The sequence below is a fragment of the Vespula vulgaris genome, chromosome 23, assembly GCF_905475345.1.
Source record: "Vespula vulgaris chromosome 23, iyVesVulg1.1, whole genome shotgun sequence".
Lineage (NCBI taxonomy): Eukaryota > Metazoa > Arthropoda > Insecta > Hymenoptera > Vespidae > Vespula > Vespula vulgaris.
The window spans coordinates 3544815-3569737 of NC_066608.1; the positions used below are offsets into that span (position 1 = coordinate 3544815).

General features: G+C 37.2%; 1 protein-coding gene across 2 annotated transcripts in view; it reads right to left on the reverse strand.

The window, feature by feature from the left end:
• Window positions 1-24923, reverse strand: part of LOC127071817 (serine/arginine repetitive matrix protein 2) — a 243704-nt gene that overhangs the window by 202378 nt on the left and 16403 nt on the right. For both annotated transcript variants that reach the window (XM_051011521.1, XM_051011520.1), the window contains exon 2: window positions 8121-8606. In XM_051011521.1, the coding sequence (XP_050867478.1) occupies window positions 8121-8606 (486 nt within the window). The remainder of the gene's footprint in view (window positions 1-8120; window positions 8607-24923) is intronic.

Here is a 24923-nt window from a genome sequence, read left to right on the forward strand (position 1 = left end):
GTATTTTTACTTTTCTAATAATTAATTAGAAATAAATTAATAACGACTCGTTGCAGCGAATTCTTTTTATTTTTATTTTCCTTTTCTTTCTATTTCTTTTTTTTCTTATTTTCATTATCTCTCTTTCTCTTTCTTTCTCCTTCTCTCTTTTTTCTCTTCCTTTCTCTCTCTCTCTCTCTCTCTCTCTCTATCTATCTATCTTTCTCTCTCTCTCTCCCTCTCCTTTTTTCTGTCTCTTTTTCTTCCTCTCTCTCTTTCTCTCTCTTATATTTCTTCTCGTTTGAGCTCACCGGAAAGTTTCTCAACCGTCACGAGTTTTCCCACACAATGTCAGTTTGTTCTTTTATTATCGTTTGCCGTTGAAACGACGCTAGATTCCAACGGGAATTAGTGCGGTATACTCGCACGAGGGTGCCAGCACTCTGATTTTTTTAAACCTTGAAACCTTACTAATGATCAGAGGCAACAAGAAAGATAGTTGTCAAATTCATTTGAAATTTTTTATATTATATTTTCCATTCGGCACAAACTATTGAATGAATAAACATTGAAAATAATAGTTTAATGTTTAAAACATGAATAATTGTACATGTAAAAAAAATTAATTCGGTGTAAATATTTTTCTAACGTATCGTGTATAAAAAGTATGATTTAAACTTTCAACAACCGATCACTTAAATTGTATCATTTTCTTTAAGAGTAGTAAATTGACAAATGAACAAAAAAGCGTGGACTTTGATTGGTAATAATTTCTTTACTATTATACATTTTATTAATAATAAATATTAAACAAAATACCGGATATATAATAATAATACTTAAATAGCATATTTATGTAACGTATAAACAACAAAGTGAAAAAATGTTTTATGACGATAGAAGCCGTTTAACTCAGTATTAAAGATAGTTTTGATATAACACATATTCTATAATATTCGTTGAATGCATCACTTTTTTTTATATTATTCAATAACTCGCTTCAATCTTTTTTTCGACTTTTAATTATATATCTTCATTTCTCTTGCTAAATCAGAAATAACATTTTTAGAATGATTCTTGTATCAATTAATAATATCACATTGATCGTAATTACTTTTATGATTATAAAGTCATTAATTTTATCTCTATTACGCATCTGCCAAAGCAGGTTTTAATGGCAAAATTAATATATTATATAACATATAAAATAAAAAATTAGATACGAACGTGTTAATAGTTAATAATAGGTATGTATTTGATGCGAAACATGATATATTTTATAGAAATATATACATACATACATATATATACATATATATATATATATATATATATATATATATATATATATATATAACGGAATAAAATATCAAATATTTTACTATAAATTTACTTTGATAAAAATACAAACATGTAGAATAAAACCATATTGTCAGATCATTACGAACTACACAAATTGATAAAATTACATCAATCGTTTATTTAAAATGTTTATAGTAGACATAAGACAAGATGTAACATAGACATATTTTATTTATATGTATTATCGCTCCGGTATATTATAAGTGTGTAATTATTTTATAAGAGAAAAATTGATGAGGTAAGATTTAAGCGACCAGCAGGTATTTAGACATTCTCTTAGATAGATACACACATACTCTAATTAAGATCCAAATACCACAGAATGAAGTAGGAAGATGAGGTTTACAAGAGGTGCTGCACTAACCATTAACCCGATTACAGGTTCTGGTAGGGTGAAAAACAAGACAAGAAGAGAACGAGTCGAGCCGTATCGCTATGAGCCTTGCACAAGTGCCCATACATGGATTAGATCTCGTGAATGCGAAGATGAAAGATAGGAGGTATGAAAGAGAAAAAGAGAAAGAGAGAGGGAAAGATAGAAAGAGAGAAGCAGAGAGACAAAGAGAGAGAAAGAAAGAGAGAGAGAGAAAGAGAGAGAGAGAGATAGTACTAAGAGGGTAGGGGGTAGCGGAGGGCGCGTGGGCCGCCACCACTGCATTCCTGTAGGATCAAGGATCCCTCCGCTCCTCTTCGTAGGTGCATCATGCATGTCGCGAACGCAGAACGCGCCAAGGTGTTCGTCTCTCTCATAGCAGGATTCGAGCGTTCGCCGTGTCGGCCTCTCTCGGTGTATCGGGCCCGGCTGCTTTTTTCTCGCAGCTCCGCAAGCCCTCTCCTTTGGATTCGCGGAGCAAGTTTTTCCGCGCCGATGACACTGACGTACCAATTTCGTGAGTTCCAGCTCTGGACGTAGCTACCAAGTGGAGGTAGGAGGCCCGATCGAATTTATCGTGGATTTTGCTACGATCGTTTCGATCGTTTCGATGTTAAAATGTGAGCATTGCCTTTAAAATCGTAATCTAAGTCAGCGCAATTACATTAACGAAAGCTTGTATTATAAAACAACAGACATAGGTTGTTTATTAATTAATAAGCGGTCATATATATGCGTCATGTTATACTTTTTTATCAAATAATTCAAAACTCTCGTGGACGAAAATCAAAAGCGATTCAAACGTTAATTTGAAACTTGTTTTTTCTTGTTTTATTTCGCTTTTAATACTCTCAACACTTCAAGAAACGTTTTTCGTAAAATTAACATCTAGGAATTCAGTTTCATCCCTAGTTAACCCTACGCGTTATAAATAATACATCTTTTCATTTTTTGCATAAAAAAAGTAAAATTAAATATATATCACTCTTTTATTAATACACACGTAATTTGTTTTCCACTTAATTACGTGACAACAAATCATTGATGGAAGATAGAGACCGAAAGAGAAATACAGAAAGGATGAGAAGGAGAGAAGCGAAAGGGATTGTGAGAAATAGAGACAGACAGAGAGAGAGAGAGAGAGAGAGAGAGAGAGAGAGAAGAGAGAGAAGGGGCTTCTCGCACTCGGATGCAATCGAATTCCCGCGAGAAGTGTCGTTTCGTTCGACGTAACGTTGTTGGTGACACGCGCGTGCGAGAAGAGTGCACGAGCGGGAGCACATGCGTAGCTTGTCGGGCGTGTCCAGGCCGTTCGTTGGCCTTTCCTCAGATTTGATTTCCTTTCGAATCGCCGCGTATTCCAGGCTCGTCTGTGCAGGCTACGATGGAAACTGGACTGACTGGCTTTAACGCGCGCGTCTCCTAACTTTATGCGTGTGTACGCGTGCACGAGCGCGCACCTATGTTTCGCTCTCCTCCCCCCTCACTCTCTCTCTCTCTCTCTCTCTCTCTCTCTCACTGTTTCTTTCTCTTTCTTTCTCTCTCGAGAATACAAGCGCGTCGAATCGTTGTGCGTCAAATAGAACGCGACGAGAGGGTAGAGGGAGAAAGGAAGTAAAGAAGGAGAGCGAAAGAGAAAGAAAGAGGGAGAAGGAGAGAGAGAGAGAGAGAAATGTTGCAGAGGCCCCACGGATACCATTGTGGCCGGTTGCATAAACCCGCCATCTTGGTATCCTCAAGGACGTGGCTCGAATCCTAAGGTCAATGTACTCGACTCGCATCGAGTGCCCTTCCTCCCTCCCACCCTTCCTCCTACTTCTTCTCCTGCTTCTCATCCTCATCTTCCTCCACTGCTTCTTCCTCGATTTCTTCTTCCTCCGGATCTCTCTCTTCTCTTTACTTCTCTCTTACTCTTTCTCTCGATCCCCTGGGGCAATCTTCTCTCTCTCTCTCTCTCTCTCTCTCTTTCTTCTCTTCTCTTCTCTCTTTCTCTCTCTCTTCTCTTCACCGCGTGAGATGGAGAATCTCATCTGGCCACGAGCGAGATGTCACTACCATTAATCCCGCCGATACGCCGTCCCTGGCCAGGTTCGGATCGAGAGCCCCGTGGCTCTCTTTATTTTTATTTTTTTTTCCTTTTTCATTTTACTCGTCCTCTCTCTCTCTCTTTCTTTCTCTCTCTCTTTCTCTCTTTTCCTCTTCCTCAACAACTTCCCTTGCATTCTTCCTCTTCGATCTTACGACCTCCATACGAGATGATAAACGAAAGATATTGCGCGAGGTACGCCGATCACCTTTCTCGCGCAAAGTACGGCCTCGTTAGAGCTGCCGTTTAATCTTTCACGAAAAAAACGTTCTTCCCTATCTATTCCATTAAGAAAAATTCCTCGGATGTTTGCTCCTCGAAGGATTTTGGATACCAATTTGACGATATCGATATCTACTTAATTTCATTCAGAAACAGATGATTTTTAATATGATATTCCGATATGTTAAACCTTCAGATATTTTCGTAATCTTAGTTGCTGTTTACGTGTCTCAGGAAGTCTGCAGATAGCGTGTGGAACATTCGATGTCGTCGACCCTTTATCGAAGAAGGAGTCGACTTCCCCCCTGTGGTGGCTGTCAAGAAAGTAGGAAGGGAAGGTGTTAAAGTCATGGAGTGGATCGTAAGGAAGAAGAAAGAGTTCTGGGGAACTGGTGAAGTCATGGTGCTCGAGGAATCGGAAGTTTAGAGAGAAAGAGAGAGAGAGAGAGAGAATCAGGATGAAGAAGAAAACAGAGAGGATGAAAAAGAAAGAAAGAAAGAAGAAGAAAATTTCCAGTCATCCTGGCCCACGAGGTTATTCTATTTATATTTGAAACGAGAGGTCACGTCTTGTACATGCCCGATCATTTTCTAATTTAGAGGATAACGATACACGCGATGCGTAATTTAAAACACGTCAAGTCTAAAATATCCTCGGTACGACCAAATGTTCACTTTTATAAAAACACGTATGTAGGTACCTAGAAATACATCTACCTACATATATTATTTCATCAGAACTTGTCTTTGGTTACTGGTATCGATTTATCGTACGTCTCTGAAGTAACGAATTTCAGGAAAAAGAAATGAGGGTAGTTATGAAAAAATTAATTATGTTTAACAGCGAAATAAAAGAGAAAAATGAGGAAATATAAGTAGTGGATAAAGGTTTCAAGAAAGGAGATCTCAAATGATTTGCGATTGAAAATGATTCAACGAGAAGGGAAAGGTCGTGTAACATTGAATCCGGCGACATCAGCGAAGATGTATCGACTAACGAATACATTAACACTCCAAATCCGGCTATCTCTTTCTCGGGTATAGTAGTGTCCGTTGATTCTTGTATATATATATGTATATATGTATGTATGTACCTTTTTATTCCGTTTCGTACACGTAGGAAAGCAACGAGTTCTCGCACCTGCGCATAAGCAGCCGCGCTCGTATTCCGCGCCCATTCGTGCCTGGAGAATAAATAAATGCGTGAGAGTACGTCGTTAAAAGTTTTGCGGGTTCGTGCGAGTGAGCGAGGAAGGAAGAGATAGAGTGAGAGAAAAAGAGAAAGGGGGAGGAGAGGGAGAATGCAGAATACTTGTCGTGACGGGGCACGATATCTTCAAATATCGTACGTTGCATTAACGAGAGAGCATTCCGAGCAGGGCCGTAGTCGTGGCCTCCCGTCGTTCGATTATTAGGAGAGAAATTTCGTAGATACACGGTTTGACACGATTAAACTCCTTTAAACGTAGTAACGTATAAGTATATGCATATGTAGGAGAGAAAGGTATCGTCCAAATGGGTTATCGATCCTGCAGATCGATTTTTATCTGCTTCTCATTAATTCGTCTGATACTTATCGCTTCTCATCGCGTCACAACTTCTCCGCCTCCGTTAGCACACTCGCTGTACAACGATTCTCTTTATATACGGGAGTATCAAATGTAACCGCATTTAATGAGACACGTACAAGCACACGCGTAAATATGTACGTATATTAATCGTTATAATTACTTTCGTAGCTGTAAGTAGGTCTATCTGAAGATAACGTTCGATTATGTCCCGCATTTAGGACATAGCTTCGAACCTTCGACAGGGAGTCACTGATACCAGTATTCATTCCGAAGAACCGATTTACATTATTGCGTTTCCGAGTCGTGGTAGCAGCGGTCTAGGAGACTTCCGTGGTGCGATAACCGGGCGAACGTAAAGTTTCGAGGGAAAATAAGAGAGACAACGATAGACGTTTCGCTGGTTACGGGGTGACTATATGCCCGTGTCGGCCTATCGAGGTTATCGCGGGCCTCGTCGTAAATTCAGCCTCCCAACAACACTGGTCTTTAGACTCTTCCTTTCTCTCTTTCCTTTTCTTTCTTTCTATCTCTTTCTTCCTCTCTCTCTCTCTCTCTCTCTCTCTCTCTCTTATTCTCACACTCCCTCTACTTTCGGAGACCGTAGGAGACTCCGACTATTTCCCTCTCGCTTTTATTTTTCTCATTTCTTCCCTTTTTCACTCTCACTCTTCTGGGTTACGTACGATGAACCCGTCCTGGCCATGCTGGTATTTCGCGGCCTCGCGGAGAAGAGATCCTCTGCGAGCAAGTATCTCTTTCCTTCTCTTCTTCTTCTTCTTCTTCTTCTTCTTCTTCTTCTCCTCTTCTTCTTTCTCTTATTTTCTCTTTTACGTGCCACGAAGAAGAGGAAACTTATACGAGGGACGAGCACGAAGACAGCCATATATTCTGAGCATACACACCGACCGCATACTAGACGTGGACACTTACAACCCATGTAAGGGTCCAATGTTCGAGCCACGGCCACGACCGGGCATTCGCGAGGGCGCCAAATGACTGCCGCGCTAAATCATCCTAGACGAAGTGTCTTATCCTGACGACTCGAACCAATCCAACGATTCTACTACCTCCCTACATTCTTCTCCCTTTATTTTACGCTCATGTGAACGAGACGTTAACATGACTACACGTGGTCAATCGCCAGGAAATATTTGTTTCATTGCGATATCGAAATCTGAAAGAAAAAGAGATGGAAAAGGAGAAAGGGATTGTTAAATAACAAAAAGACAAGGAGAGAAGAGAAAAAAAATTTTCCTTTACTACTGCGACGTGGTAATCATGGGTCACGTGTTGTGGTAATAAATCATCCTAGTCGAGTGAATTCCACTTCGACGATGCTGTCAACGAGCAGAGGCCTCCAAGAGATAGCCTATGCGAAAGAGGCACTTTCCGAACGAGAAATTCGTTCCTAGCTCTCTCTTTCTAGCCATTCCACGTCCTACACCGATGCACTGAATCACTCTGGACAGGCTTGTAATTTAAGGAGACAGAAATAGAAACCGATGGTATACGAAGGGGCGGTTTTCAGTCGCGAACGTGCAAACACGATTCTCAAGAGGCGCGTTACACGTCGGACAGGGTGATACGGGGCGGTAGAAAGAGGGAAAGAGAAAGAGAGAAAGAAAGATAGAGAGATAGAGGGGGAGAGAGAGAGAGAGAGAGAGAGAGCAATCGCGCATCCTCGCTTTATCCGACGGGATAAAGGAGAAGAGCAAAAACGAGGATCATTGTAAGCATCTCCGACTCTCACACGCTGTCTCATTGAAACGTCGAACGCGCGACCTTGCCAAAGGTGAGGAAACGAAACAAAAGAAGGCGAGTACACGAGGCCGCCTGTGTATTTTATAATTTCGTTCGATGAATTGGCATTAAAGCGCATTCAACCCCGTCCGCGAACATGCGATCGCAAGCCCGATGACGAGGCGATAAATTCGTTGAATTGAACGACGTATGTTCGTTGGATAAAAGAGCTTTTACGAGTCTCACCCTACGAGTACTGCATTACGATCTAACGCGGATTATAATTCTGTTATTACAACAAATAAATTCGAGAAGATTTTTCAAATAATCTCCTCGGTTTGAACTCCGTCACACCGAGATATTAGCATCTCGATCGTTGATTTTTGTCGAGGATGAAAAGGACATCGAACGTGGATCGACTTAGACGTACGATCTTACCTACACTTCCTGCATCGCTTTTCTACGAACTTTAACGAATAGATATGGTCTCACCTTGACGGTGAGTCCTCGACGTCAGAGTGACAGAGGCTAAAAACAGACAAGTCAATGTCCGACCAGTTACTATCACGGACACGTTATAGGCGAGCTGCCTATCGTATAAAAAGTATACAGAGGATTTATTGATAGGCATTAAGAAAAGTTTTCTCGATATTCTTTGTACCGTTAATCGTCTCATCTCGTCACGATCTACGTCCACCATGACTTTTCGTGAATTTATCCATGACATTTTGCTCGACGATAAATCGTCAATGTTAACGACATGATTAAATAAAATATCGACACTCACCTTCTACGACGTTGTCGATCGTGCACGTGAGGCTCGTTGAGCGAATGCCTTCGTCGATCGCGATTTCGTTTCTTCAAGCTCTTACCCTCGCTGCCGTAGATAGGGCCACCTCTCGTCAAACCACCAGGATCGCCGCCGACGAACTTCTCGTGATAGTTAGAGCCACTCGATCGCGGCCTATCCTGTCCTTGAGACTTGGAAGAATTCCCATGAGGGCTCTTTCGTATACTATTATAACCGTGACGTCCGTGTTCTCTTGGTAGACTGCAGTAAAGATTTTGTGATGTGCAAATAGTAGCTCTGGCAAAGTACTTCTCTTCGTTGCTGACGTTCGCGTGATTTCCATTTGTTTTCGACGGTAATGCGGAATGAATATCGTGGCTTCCTTTCGAACCGCCTCCTAAATGTTCACGCAGCCATTTTCCTATACCACCTCCACTACCATTATTTCCGGCATCACTTCCGTACGAATCACCGGATTTGTTCCTGTGAAAAAAAAAACCGAGAGAAATGATAAATCTCTTTGTTAATCGATGGTGAAGCAAATACGAAAAGTTTTACGAATATTAGAAACTCGAGAGACATCTAACGTAGATGGTTATATCGCACAATAGAAGAACGTAACGATGGCCTATGTCCAGTGGTTTCGATTTCAGTATCGAACCGGCTCGATGAAGAAAGAAAGGGTCGTGTACGAGAGAGAAGACAAAAAGAAATAAAAAAGAAAAATAAGAAGCGTAAGAGAGAGCTTGGGCGAGGTAGAAAGAAGGAGGGTGGGCGAGAATAACGAGACGAGTGTTGAAGACGAAGGAGAGGCGTATGAATGGCACACGGCCTCAGGGGAATCGGGGCGAATGCTTTATAATAATAAGGACCGAATGCGTTACGAAGAGAAAGAGAGAGAGAGAGAGAGAGAGAGAAATAGAGGGAAAGAGAAAAAGAAAGAAAGAGAAAGAGAGAGAGAGAAAGAACCGGAGACAAAGACAGAGACAGTAAGGGTCGAGAAGTAGTTAGGACACGGTGACCTTGGCAAGGTCACTGATACTTCTGGCCAACGCCACTAGAAGCCGCCACCGTGCGGTACCACACAAGTCTTCTCCTACTCGTCTTACCGCCGCTGCTGACCATCCTTGTCCATTTCTTCTTTATCGGTAATACCAAAAGTACGAGAAAGAAGAGTCGATCGGTCCTAAACGGTGGAGACATCGACGTGAGGCTAAGAAAGGCGCGAGCTCATTCCACTCTTGATAGCAAATGACGTCTCGTGCGACTTTGAACGCATTATACCACACGCTTACTACTAATCTCGATCGCTAACGAAATCTTGGCCGCGTCGTAGGTAATTTCCATATCGATTTAACGAGCATCGAAACGCGTCGCTCGAGTACGATCGAATTGAAACGGAGAGAGAGAAAGAGAGAGAGAGAGAGAGAGAGAGAGAGAGAGAGAGAGAGAGAAAGAGAGAAAAAGATACGCGAAAAAGCCTGGTTACTAAAGACTCAATACAAGCAAACGTACTTAGCGATTCGACCAAGATGCGCCTAATTAATTGCGCTGAAATTAATTAGCCGCGTAACGCAGGTTACTTAATTGACCGGGAAAGAACAAGTCCCTGGGCTTCGTGATAAGAGGAACGGTCAACCTCGTCCGTGGTTCTAATCGGACAAGGAGATCTCGACCTCGAGAAAGGAGAAAGGCAAGAGAGAAAGAAAAAGATAGAGAGAGAGAGAGAGAGAGAGAGAGAAGAACGAGAGAGAAAGAGAAAAAGAGAGAAAGAGAAAGAGAGCTTCGGCACATCGACAGCGAGTTTCGTGACTCCAAGCGAGTGTATTATCTGGCGTGTTACGCCACTGTATAAAATTCCGGTTCTTTGGCCCATCCTACAGGTCCCTTCGTCCCACTCCGGCCTTTAGAGTGCCCCTTCACCCTCTTGTACACTACTTTATCTCTTCGCCTTTTTTCCACTCTTTCCTTTTTGCACCTCGCTGTCGTCGTCGTCATCGTCGTCGTCGTCGTTGACATCGACGTCATCGTCATCGTTGTTTTCGTCAGTCTTCTCGTCTCATAGAACGCTGCTAGATCTTCAAAAATCAACGTATTATCGACGAGACCATTCCCGAAGGTTTCGTTTCGTTTCGTTTCGTTTCGATTTCGTTTCGTGCACTGAACGATCGATTTTGGCTACGTTCCACTATATTCTTCCTCAAAGTCACGTCGAAATCGAAGAAAATTAATGACAATGTTTACGTTCATTCGTTTATCGTTACGATCATGTTCTCTTTTCTCTCATCTTTTTGCGATTAAAATATACGATATAGTTAGATGTATCTATGGGAGGGAAAGGGGAGATGGGAACGATGACATTTAACAGCGCTTTCCTTGAGTCCGTTATGAAAGCAAACGATATGGTTTCGAACTTCCGACCGAATGTTGTTCCGCATTAATCGTTCTTTTCGATCTAAAATGGAACAATGAGAGAGTCTCTACGTGACGTCGAGGTAACTTTCCTCGACTGAATTACGACGAAGCATCGCGTCTCTCTCTCTCTCTCTCCCTCTCCCTCTCTCTCTTTCTCACTCTTTCACTCTCGCTCTTTTTCTCTCTTCAGGTATCGCCTTTTCTAACCCGTCTACCTTGATTACCGTTCGATCTCCGACTCGACAACGACAACGTTGGCTTCTTTCGAACGACATTCTCACTCGCACTTAACCCCAAGTCTTCGTCCTCGATGCTAAGCAATGCGTTCGTATGCGGCTCCGCCGAGACCGATTCTCTTTTTTGCGGCATTTCGTTTGGTACGCCTCGTTCTAGTTTATTTGTCGACGTTACCGGCCCTCGCGGAGGCCACCGTAGCCAGAACTCGAGAGAGCTTCGTCGATGAGAAGCATTGTTCCGTTGCAATAGCGTAGCCACAAAATTCGAATGATTCGATTGCCTCTTTAAAAGTTGATCGATGATTTATCTTATTAATTCGATGTTATACGGATTTCATTCCGTATTGAATTTTTGTTAATACTCTACGATTAAAGTTTCGTTTCATATTTTTCTCACGAAATGAATCGTGAATTTATGTTCGAATATGTTAAAATTATACGTAATTATGTTTAAATTATACGTAATTATAAGTCATTGTATACTTATATACTATGTACTACATACTTATTAGTATACAGTATAAATTATAATTTAATGTAATATTTAATGGATATATTAAAAAAATTAAAGAAAATTAAAAATGTATCTTATTTGAAGATATTATAAAAATAAATGTTGTCTTCTTCGTTAGTGATTTCTTACAGAAAGAAAAAATAAAGAAAAAGAAAAAATAAAGGAATACAAAAAGAAATGAGAATGTAGACAAGCCGATATTATCTACACCGGTATTATCGAGCATTGAAAGGCAGCCTTTATGTAAAGCGTAATAGATACGTTCACTAAACGTTTCAACGGCAGATGTTACACATATATCCTTAGAACGTCGAAATAAACATGCTCAACGCGATCCAAGCAAAATCGTTGGAGTTAAGACTAGACTCTCGTTGTCTTATCGAACATCTTTCTCTCGATTCTCTCGGTTAGAATACCTTAATAACCTCGGTGCATTCGAAAGGATGATCGGGTAAAGACGATGCTCGTGAAAACTCGCAATTTCACGGAGCACCCTATATACGGTCTACCTCTTTCGCCCTACACCTTTCCGTGGCTGGATGGCCTGGACTCTCTCGGGCTGGTTCTCGTTCTTCTTACTCTTCGTCCGGCTCTTCGGGTTTTGTGTGGCTTGAGCTTCGCGAGAGTTTTTGTTTTCCTCTTCCTCCGCATTCTCTCTTCCCTCTTCTCTTCTTCGCATACTCCTTCGAACGTTCGTCTCTCTCTTTCTTTCTCCCTGTTTCTAGCTCACCGAGAGCTTCTTCTTCTTCATCTCTCTTTCTGTCTCTCTTTCTCTCCCTCTCTCTCTTCTTTCGCTTTCTCGTGAACGCGACAAGCGTATGTCTTTTCCCGACTATGTTCCTATCCTTACCGTCTCTTTGCATCCTTCTCCATGTCCACTCGCTTCCTTTTTCTCGTCCGAAAGCCGCTGACCATGGATCTTCTCCTAAGGATCCTCCGTGGAAGCGAGTTCATGTTATTCTCGTTTATTAATTTACCACGTTGTTAAAACCACCGCACGAGTTGTCTATATTTATTTCGATCTTTAATTTCGACACGCGCTATTCCATTTATGTAGGTACAACGGATAAAAGACTGATTATACGACGACTAATTAGAAAGTATCAAGAGCATCGAGAAGAGATCTACATTAAATAGATGTCTAATAATAGCAGTATTTGACCATTTCTTCGATCTATTAAACGAGTAAGAAAATATTAGAATTACCTCTCTCCCTCTTTTTCTTTTTCTCTCCCATCCCAATCCCCGTTATTCTTGCGATCTTTCCGAAGATCACGTTGTTCAGAAATTGGCCAAAAGCAAACAAGCGAGTCTGCTCTCGTTATGTCAATATTGACCCTTCCACTCGTTTGAAAGTCAGAGGTTTTATGAGTCGGTTAAACGATCCGATCTTCTCTTTACTGATTTACCTACTCTTCTTTCACTTTGAGAAAGAGATAGAGATACGTTTTCGGCCGATGACAGGGACGCATAACTATCGCGCTGTAAATATATTTGGCTAAATTCAACGGGGCTCCTTTGGTCGGTTCCTTTGACTGTTCCGAAGAAGAAACGAAGGACTAAAGGAAGAAACAAGGAAAGGGCAAAGGCTCCAACGGTGCAGCAAGGACAATGCTCCCACTGTTCAGAAAACTTTTGGAGGCTTGGAGGAGTACCTCTACCGTACCTCTCTTGCTCTTCATCGTTTTTCGGGCTCCCTTATCGAATCGTGATCGACGTTCACGAAGCCGTGACTTTAGCCTTTCACGCGGCGCCATTGCTGCGTGCCACGAATTCGTGCGCAACCCACACGCACCTCTCTGCGATCGTCGAGTTCCATGTACATATATGCGTATCTATACATGTAACACGCCCGCACTCGACACACCGAGAAACACGAAAGGAGATCTCTTATCTTTCTTTCTCTCGGCTACGGACTTTCAGCTATATCGTTGTTACTAATGTCCTGTCTGTTGTGACAGCCACTGTACGGTGAATCGACGACTTTAAGCTTCGAATGTCTCCAAGTTAATAAAATATATCATGGATTGATAATTGAGAAGTTGGGTGGAAAAAGGTCATTTCTTAAAGAAATCACGTTTTACGAAGTGCCTTTTTTTTTTAAATTATTTTTATATGTAAAAGTATTATATAAAATATAGATAATATATAAATATATTATAATAAAGTAATACATAAATAAAATGTAAATATTTGAAATAGTTATATAAAAGTAATCTTATTTTATAAGTTATTGTATGAAAATTATGTTAATAGATGTTTAATTTCTGTTAACAAGGGATACATGATTGTTTGAATTTAAGTTTAAACTCAGGAAATATTAAATCAGAAAAATTATAAAACTTAAATTTAATGAAATATTTGGAAAGTGAAGATATACAGTGGTACGAAAATAACTTATCCAGAAATGAAGATCAGAAATCGGACAAGTAGGGAAGACAAATGAAAATTATATATAATGATTTAGAATATTAACTATTTTTGTTTCATTCCATAATTTAAACAATTTTTTAATATAGTTTTTCATACTTTCTAGAGAATTGTTTGTATTTGATATTAAAAAAATAAATAAAGATTATAATATAATTTTTCTTTATTTTTTGTAATTTATATTCTTTTTTATGCCACGAGTAAAATTGTAGTGATCTATGAGAATGAAAACTTTAAACACTTGTATCGCAAAATGGTGTTTTTATATAAGTGCGACTTTGAATAACGAGATCAAGAAAGATCAAGTTCAATGGAACAAATGATATCTTTTAAAATCCCATGCATACCCATCAATTCCATTATCCCATAAAATTGTAGATACAAAAATGCATTATATATTTGTATATAAAAAATAGAAAACAAAAATTAATATTATGTTTTATATATAATTACCTAACGTTATAATTACAATTGTTTGGAAATTTAAAATTAGTTTCAGTTGTAGCTTGAAGATTTATAATTGGCTTTGTACCTGTTCTTATAAATGGAGCTTAACACATTGAATACCGTAGATAGTGATGCGATTTAACCATGAAATACTTTGAATTCTTTCGAGTCTGTATATATGGCAAAAAATTCGAATCATTTCGAACATGATTCGAAACTTAAAACTCTTGAAAAAATCTAGTCTTCATGGATCTTAAGTCTTTTTCAAAGTCTTAATACGTATCGATAAAAGGTAAACGGTTTGTTTTAGTGTTCTTCTTGAAAAGATCGGATGTCGATTCTTACCTACGTATTATGTTTTTGTTGAGCGTTTACTTAGACGAAAAGAAACAGAGTGATTTGTTAAATATTGTAAATTCAAGATCTATCGAAATCCAAAACTTATCAAGATTTTTAAGAGTTTTAAAAACTAACAAATTAGACACGATCGATCGACAAAAGTTAACAAAGGAAGATTTTTAATCTGGAAATATTGATTTTAATAAAATTTTGTCAATATATGTGGAATACATCGACTTATGCGAAAACATGTTCTTACACAACTAAGTAATGTACAGAAAAAAATTTTTGTATAAAAATTAAATCATATTTGAAGACCTATGAAATCGTTACAAAATATTAAAAAATACTATATATAAATATTGTCAAAAAATATTGTAACTGTAAATATCTTATACAATTTTATATTATACCTATTAATATCTAAGAAAATTAAAACAAGTTTTTGATGCAATTGCATAACGTATAGAGAAAATTGAAGATCTATGAGATTGTTACAAAATATTAAAAAGTATTTGCAACTGTAAATATCTTACGTAATTTTGTGTAATACTTGTTAATATCGAAGGGAACTGGGCAAATACTCGTTGGACAATCAACACTTATTCACGGAGCGGAGATAGGATCAACACTCGGATTCAGGATAAGGTAAACCCAAATCAACACTTTCGGAATGCTCAGGTTAGCTGCGATCAACATTTTACCCTGAAGGATGGTTATGGAAAGAATGTAACGAACGAGTTTTCGATGGTTATCGAATTGTGGTTTACATACTCTAAATCGACCTTAATTATAGGTACTACACGAAAAGGGATGATGTATTGATCTTTTATCTGTCTTCAAGAATGTTCAAAAAATTTTTTTATTATCACGTGATCATGATTTTAGGATAAACAAAGTAGTTATTAAATGTTTAAAAACAAAATTGTCAAACAAAATAACATCATGTGATTATGTTACATGTTCTTAAATTTTAATTAGAGTTAGAAGAATATAGAAATAACACTTATAGTTAAAAAAAAAATTATGTGATTTTATAATATTATAAAAGTGAATAACAGGAAATCCAATTATTGGCCGGAATTTCAGCAATTATTTAAAAGAATTAATTAAAAGAAACAAGAAACCAAAAATTATCTGTAATATAATATAATCGACAAAATTGATAAATAAATAGTGAATAGGCGCTGAGTAAGAAAACAGTTCAATTAATTTTTTACTGTAATTATGTTCTGCCAGAATTACATACTGTGAAAATTGATACGAAATTATAGAATAAATGTAATAATAAGTTCTCACTTACAGTATAACAACATGCTCTTATGCTATAAATATCAGATTTCGCATTATCCTAAATGATGTTACAGTAAAAATTACAGTGAAACATAGGATTAAATAAGATTATTTGTCGAAATAAAGTGTAAAACTTGAATAGTATGTTATATACACACATACACATGTATATGTATGAATAAGTTTTCCAATGAGTATAAAGGTATAAATAGATATAAATACATGTTTATATAATTTATACTTGACAGATTAGTTATTTCAAATTGTTTCAAAATAGACATCACTGTAAATGTCTGATTAATAAGCAATAGATAATATATTAACGCACTACTAAACAAAACTTTCGTTATTTAACTAACATCATCCAATCACTTGAAATCCCAAATAAATACAATATAGTTCAATAATAGCGGACTCTCTCTTTATATATATATATATATATATATATATATATATATATATTATTCATGTTCAGTTTAATTTTATCGCTTTAATATCCGTAACGTCGATCGCTTTGATGAGTCGATTGATCGCGTTTTTTCCTGATCCTTGAATGAGGATAAAAAGAATCATGAAAGCGTTCGAAGAAAAAAGAGAAAAGTAGTTTAAACGATCAGAATTGAGGAAGGTTACGTTGGACTGATCGAGATCATCCTCGTCATTGGCGTAGCAATTGCTCCCCCACAGGTCAGAGTTCACAAGGTAAGGTTTTGTTTAACGGTATCGCCCGTCCATCCACGACGCTAATACCTCTCGCTACACGGTCATTACTCCGGCGGTTGGGACACTGATTGGCTCGTTACGTCACACGATCTCACGCTAATGATCCCAACAAGGCACCGGATATCTTCGATCGACTGGATCGTTTCGGTGGAATGTGAACGGACCATGATAGCCTTGCGCTCGATCTCTCGTTCGTATATCACGTAAAAAAAAAAAATCGATCTGATTCCGGTGAATCCAGGTCGATTTCCCGATTAGTCTATGATACCTCCAAAAAGAGATAAAGATGAGATAGAATATTGCTGAATAAGAGAAGCACGCGCTTACTTTAATAACGAGATAGAAGGGATGTGAACAGAATGATATTCTAATGGATACTCTTTACCATCGAGACTCTGTTATTAAGCGTCATTAACGCGTTAATCATCGTACCGAGCTCCAGTGGTGCGCTGTTTACATTAGCCCTTGTTGGTAATTAGCGGTTAGTAATGAAGGATAAAAAAAAAGTTAAATAGATAGACATTACATTTAATAATGCTTGATCTAGTTGAAGATTATTTTACAACATCAATATATATATATATATATATATATATATATATATATATACACACACACACACACACCATATATATGTATGTATGTATATATATTATATATATCATATTTGTGTGCGTATATGCGTGTGTATATATGATCTTGGGAACGCTTTTAACACTTCACTGAATACCTACTTCTTAACATTTAAGAGCTGGTGCTGTGCTCGAAGGAAAGTGTTAATGGACGAAAGTGCGGACATCGCCTTTGATATTTTCCCTCGTAACGATCGTTGAGAAGAGATATTTTCATGTACATACATACATACCGCGGGAATATTTCTAAAGACCGATTACTCCGCTTGTACGATTCCGATCTATAAAAACGAATTACGCCGCTCCATTAATTGCTATCTTATTTTTATCGGTCCATTACTCCTGTTAATTTAGATACGAATCCATGGTATGTAAGTTCTTAAGAACATCGTGGAACATGCGACATGAGATTGCTTTAAAAGCTTCCCTTTCGAAGACTTAAGGAAGAGAATTGCAATACGTTCGTGAAGATCTTTCGAATGAACACGAGACTCCCTTCTTAAGGAGTTGCCGTCGGAAGGACTTATGTTCGCACGTCACCGTACCTACTACTATATTTCCTGACAATGAGTAGTAAAGCTCTCTGATGGACGTCCTAAAAGTTCATTTCTCTTTTGCGCGGGAGAACCCAAGGAAGGTCTTAGAAAAATCGGTGGAAGAGATACGCAAGAGGGAGAAAAGAGAAAGATACAGAAAGAGAGAGAGAGAGAAAGCAAAAGAGAAAGAAAAAATGACGCTTGTCCTGCAACCATGATAGTCTGTAAAAATGTTTCTCTCTGCGCAAACCAATAGCAGTGGCGATCGCATTTGAATACCGCCTGTCCTTGGCTACTATTGTCTGCCTTCCTCTCGTCCACCTTTTTCTCCTTCTCCCCTTTCTTTCTTCTTCGTCTTCGTCTTCTTTTACTTCTCGGTAGTAGTTCTCCATTCCTTTCCTCCCTTTGCTTTTCCTTCGCACTCCTTCTTCTTACCTCATTACACATATCCAGCTCGTAATACGTATGCATACCCTAGCGATGTTATACGTTCGCTTTACCACGCGCCAGCCAGCTCGTCAAATCGCAACTTATGATCTTCCTTTTAACTACTATCAACGCTTAACCGCTTCTCTTTCTTGCGATGAATTAATCTCCAATTAACGATGCCAGAGCGATTAACTTATGCTAGCTTCGTTATTCGATGTTGGACAAGTATAACGAATAAATTACGGGTTATGCTTGGAAAAAGATTATTGCTTTGTCAAGTTTTGAACAGTTTTTTCCAGAAGGTTTTGCTGAGAAGAAGTGCTTGATTATAAATAAGAGAATTATGATTTAGTGTAACATGTGTGGAAATAGGGAATCATGGATGGCGTCATTTTACGTGAGATGATCATAAATGTAATACTTCTTACCTATATTCATTCGACACATGTCCATTATTTATATAGTATTAAATAATAGGTAGAGCAATAAATAATCAGCTACCAAATGTGTTTTTATCATAGACAACAAAAAGCATTAAGAAGCAAGCTTACCAATGTTTATAACGCATGGTTTATTTCTATATGCATTATATATGCTTATATAAGTAAATTTCTAATCTCTAGTTTTAATCTCTACTTTCTTTTTCTAATGTTATAGAACTCAATTATCTAGTTAACGAGCTAAAGTTTTTTTGCTGTATTATAATCCTAAAATTGATACTTTTGTTTTCATATAATTAATGAAAGACGAATGAACAATAACAAGAGATGAATAACAAAATTCATGGGTAAATTTAAACAATGATATAATTTTTTTTTTCAGATATCGACCCAATACAAATACAAACTTATAGTTAAGAAGATAATGGAAATCAAGAGAAAGTACATACACGCACATACACAAAATACGATTTTATAATATATATATATATATAATATATGTACATATGAATAACAAACAAAAATTTATATAAAATATTATATGTATTTATTATGAACTGAATAAACATTTTTGCTTCAGTGATGTTGATCATATTTCTTATATAAATCTGAAGCTTTCTAGATCAGTCAATCAATCGCAGAAAATTTTCTAATTTTATTCGATTTCAAGTTCAGATTAGATGAGTTCTTTCTAACTTCCAAGTGAAAATCATTCCGTCTGGAAAAAATTCAAAAACTTCTGTTCGAAGATAGGAAGTTGTTAATAAAATTACATTTTTAAATTAGATATTAATAATTTTCGTTTATTTCAACAACGCAGACAGAGAAAACTTTTTAGTAAACTTAATATATCGACTTATGCAAGCAAAGAATTCCGCTTGTTTCGATGGAGTATAAGCCGACCTTCTTACTGGTATGAGCTTTAACGTTTATATGTTATAAGAAGAAAAAGAGAGAGAGAGAGAGAGAAAGAGAGAGAACGAGAGAAAAAAAGAGAAAGAGAGAATGAAAGAGAAAAATAAAGTGGGCGTGCATACATTTACTGTCAAACTATGAATCCGCAGGCCTTCTCTTATCGCCTGCGTCCTATAATTACACAGTCGGGGTCGCACGCGTATAAAGCACGATCTTAACGCTTCCGATCTTTCTCGACCGCGCTAGGACGTGCAAATGTTGATCTTCTTTTTCTTTTTCGTTTCAACGTATTTGCTCTTACAAAGTTAGGAAAATTATAGGCGTTTGACGTATACGTTGACCAAGTTACTTGCAAACCAACCTGTCAGATTATAATCATCCTCGCGTTCCAGAAGTTGCAAGAACACGATTTAGTCCGATACCGCATGGAATTTCTCAGATTTGCGTATGTTACATGTACGCGAAGAATAACTTCTGGATAGAACGCGTCTCCATTATCTTAGAAGATTGTCGTACATTTCTACTTTCATATGGTAAAATATCGAATACGATAACGAAGTTTCATATCGAACTAACTTCTAACGTTAGATAGTTTTTCCTCGAAATATTAAAAATTCGTACGAGCTATGTGATTTAATATAAACCGTTGATTGCATTGCGATCGTTAGGATACCAGTATGCTAACGAGGGAAAGCATGAATCTCTTACTCCTACAACCTTCCTACGCTGGTTAGAAGAGTTCGACGACTTTTCTTTAGCAATTAAGAGAAGAACAGCGAAAATTTATGAAGTTGCATACCAGTCGAGAATACTAACGTTTTGTTTGACGGAAAAAATAATTTCTAACGATTTAAAGAAATGTTTTGTTCAATAAAATCTATATCAGATCTTCTGTTATTACATATTTAAAAAATTACGGTAGTCCATTAAAATTCGAAATACGCTCGTCGATGCATTAAGTTAATCAGGATAGTTACGTTCAAAGGAAATAGGCGCGTTTTAGTAATAACAAGAATAACAATCTAAGTAAATTTGAAAGAGCAAAACGATAGGAAATATTCCGTGAACATACCACGTCCATTACGACGTACAACATTCGGAATTCTCCTTACGATCGGAAGAACAATTTATGCGAAATGAATAAGGGTGTGTGTAACATGGGAATCGACGCTCCACTATACGCAATGCCTGAATTTCATTCGTTTTCGTAAGTCGTAAAATCGAATGATAACGACGCTTAAAATCCCATCGACGTATCCATTAAAATCTATTGTACTGCTACTAAGAACTCCGCTTTAAAGTTACATAAGTTATTTACAGATATATATATACATATATATATATATATATATATATATATATATATATATATATATCTGTATATATATATCATGCGAGCGCGCGTGTTTATCGAAGATATATATTGAAGATAAATGTATTTTACTTCATTGAATATGGCAAAAAAGTTTTCAGTGCAATACAAGTAGAATTTAAATGAAAGTAACATCAACATGTAATCCTCTTTCTATAAGTGTATTTTTTCATAATACAATTACTCGTTAAATCTTTCCATTTACTGAAATTCAAGTAGAACAAGGTCAAAGAAAAGTGGTGAAAACTGGATCGGACATTCCTCTGAAATTAGTTGGAAAGTGTTACTCTTGGATATATTACAAATGTTTATACAGATTTAACGTAGAATTTTGCGTTCGAAAAATATTCAGAGATCAATTTTTATATCACGAGCGATATTGTGCGATGGTAGTTGTAAGTTCTTAAGGATATTGTGCTGGTGTGGATGGTAAATTAAACGATAATCTACGTAACCACTTGCAGATTTTATCGGTCATATTTCGTGTTCATTGAGAAAGGCAATCGACATTTCCGAGGGTGGAACCTTTCCTATAAGACTAGTACCCTTCCCAAGAATATGAAGTACACGGTAGACGAAGTTTTTTAGCTTAAAGCTTTGCCATAACGCGTAATTTCTCGGTGTCGTGCGAGTAGACGATAAAGAGTGCATCGAAATCGCTGCCAGACGTTACGATATGTAGTTATGTTAAGCGTGTACCTTGTATACGCACAAAGGGAGGAACCTATCTAGGAAGGTATGCATTCGCCCGCTGTAGCATGGAATACTGTGCAAACGTTATCGTAGGACAATACACGCGAAGAACGTATATTCCTTTTGATAGTACACAAGCTCGTATAGGATAGTACATGGAAAGGAAAATAGCATAAGGTAGATAATGTACCCGATGTAACGTAACAGTCTTGAGCGAATCGGAAACATAATGACGAAAGAAAAAGTATAGAATGGATTAAAGAAATGAAATATCTACAAATATTACAAAATAATATTTTCAGTATTGGTTAAAATTAGAAAATCTTTACTGTATATTAAAAGAATTTATTTAGTCATGAACTATTTTCCAGTATATAAATTTCATTCAAGTAATACATTAGAATAAACTTTTTCATTTACGTCAAATCTAAGCCGACTATCTTCATCTGAATCGTACGAATTTCAATTGGAAGATCATGTTGCAAAAATTAATTTTATTATACCGTTTATATATTCCAAATGTATTCATTATAATTCTTCTTGACAACAAGTTGCTTTCGTCTAGGTTAGCATATACCTCAAAATTCAAATGTGAAACAGAATATATCAAATCTATTATATAGACATTTCTTATATCAATTAATTAATTAGTTAATTAGCATAAATAATGTTTAGAGAATATTCAGAGATTTGTACAGATAGATGAAGTATTAACCATGAAAGAAATATGTAATAATTATCGAAAAGAAAAGATATTTAAATTTTCATTTAAATTTTCGATCTACTTATGTGATACGTTTACATTTCTACAAACCTTGATTATTTTCAGTAATTCTATAAATAAAACAGTCATTATTCTTTTACTGATTCCAAATCTTAACTAACGAACATTGAGAATACAAATAATTTCAATGTCCTTGTTCTAAATATACAAAAAAATTAATAGCACTAAGAATAAAAATAACGCATATTTTAATGAATCTGTTTTCATATTGGAATTTTCATATAGAATTCTGGATAATAAAAAAGCTGATGTAGCTATCAAAACTATCGAAAAAGTATGTACACAAAAACTTTTTATGTATCAGAACATCACAGGTCTCTATAAAAGAATTTTTTAAATCTCTTAATTATACTTGGTAAGATAATATTTATGTGTATATATATGTGCATGTGTGTGTGTGTGTGTGTGTGTGTGTATTCTAAACGATAAATTATATTAGTATAAGAAGTAATATTTGAAAAAACCTTTCAGATCGAGAAAAACAAATTTCAATGAATTCTGTTGAGTCTATTTTAACTTCATAAAAAGCAAATTAAATAATTGTATTGAATGCTTGTAATAAATCGATTTCTGCCAAACATTTCTTAATTAATCATCAGTCACCAAATGATCTACGATTAAAACTTTCACATTTACAAAATGTTTAAATAATACAAATAATCTAGAAAAAAAAGTTTTAACATTTCGACATCCTAAAAAAATCTATGTAATAATCTAAATAACAGAGTTGAAAATGTTATTAAATTAGTGTTAAATTATTGTTAACTATTGTTGTTAAATTAATATAAATAATAAATTAGTATTAATTAATGTTAAATTAATATTAGCTATGGTTGTAAGAACGTTAGGTATAAAAAAGTAAATAATATTTAAAATTTGCAAAAAAAAATTATTAAGCTCACTGAATAAGAACTAGATGTAGGTTCAGGGATTTTCTCGTGAGAAAGTCCTTTTTACCCGTTTGGAAAAGAGCACCCTGTAGAAAGGCGGCGAAACGAGGGAGAAGCTTTCGAAAGTACAAGAGTACGAACACGTAGACTTAACGTATTGCCGGGGGCCTCGAAGGGAAGCCTGGCAAGGGGACGCGGCCAGCGACGAGATATAAACATACGTGTCCTTTTTTTCTTTTATGGCACAGAGAGCGTGCTTCAGCGTCTATATACTTCTACATACCACTACAATTGTATATATCGCACCTACTCACACATACGTATATAATACACGTATTACGTAGGTACATACCTACATAAAAAAAAAAATAAAGAAAGAAAGAAAGAAAGAAAGAAAGAAAAAAAGAAAGAAAAGAAAAGAAAAGAAAAGAAAAGAAAAGAAAAAAAAGAAAACAAGAAAAAAAGGAAAAGAAGGAACACGTGCATATATGTAAGGGCGCGCGCGAGCTTGCGTCGCTCGTTCCACTGATTGCCGTGCAGCTTGCTACGGGGCAACCGTAGCTAACTCTACGTGGGCTCGTTATGGTTTCTCCGGCTCGATAATGTTCGATTGAAATGATCCCGACCGTAAACCATGAAATACGTACCGATCACGCTGGTGCTTTTGCGCGAGCGCGATTACCCAGGTACGTACGTGGTTGTTTACGTGGTGTCTCCTACTACGTATGTATATATATATATATATATATATATATATATATATGTATATATGTACACACATACATATACATGCATGTGACTATGATGGTGCTAGTGGTGATTCTTTAACCAACGAGGAGGGATTGAGTCTTCAGGCGTTCTACGACGACAACGACGACGAGCGTATCCCAGCGTAACGCAACAACACCGAGTAGATCGGCTCCGATGCTTACGATTTGACGTTTAAGTCCCGCTCGTTCTCGTCTTTGCAGTGGCACGAAAGGCTTCTCTTACTCTTCGATCGCCTCTCGACCAAAGATAAGCTCATCGAACAGCTGCCACTACGCTTTGGCTATCGCCAAAGACACCCGACGCCATCTTTTCTCTTCTTATTTTTCTTCTTCTTCTTCTTCGTCTTCGTCGTCTTCTTCTTCTTTTTCTTTCTCTTATGGTGAGTCATCCTGTAACTCGAGGGTGGAACTCTTATCTGGCCTTCACGCGGACCGCCGCGAGAGAAAGAGAGAAAATAATGTTTGGTCCTTAATTATTGACACGGTCTGCCGATAAATTAATGCACTTTAAGCCTCGGTATCTTTTATTCTCGCGCGACGACACCGCGCTCAAACGATAGCGCTTGAGATCGTTTTCGTATATTTCGTTTTCCTTCGACTCGATACCAGTAGATGATAGTCGAACATCGTTCTTACTTTTATCGCATAAATCGAGTATAGCCGAAGGAAGGCGTATCTGAATTGTTTGGTTAAAAAGCATCATGCAAATCGTTGGCAGTGAATTAATTCGGCTTTAACGATCGAATGGCAGAATAACGTCTTGCCGGAGGCTGTGACAGCATTATGCTTGCGGATGCAAAATCCGCAATGGTAAACGCCAACTGACTTTGTAAGAGCCGCAGTATCCGAACGGAGGCTAGATATCTGCTCTCTTATAAAATATTCATTACGTTTTCTCGCTTCCAGGTCACTGGAACTCTAGAACGTTGGACGTGTACATGT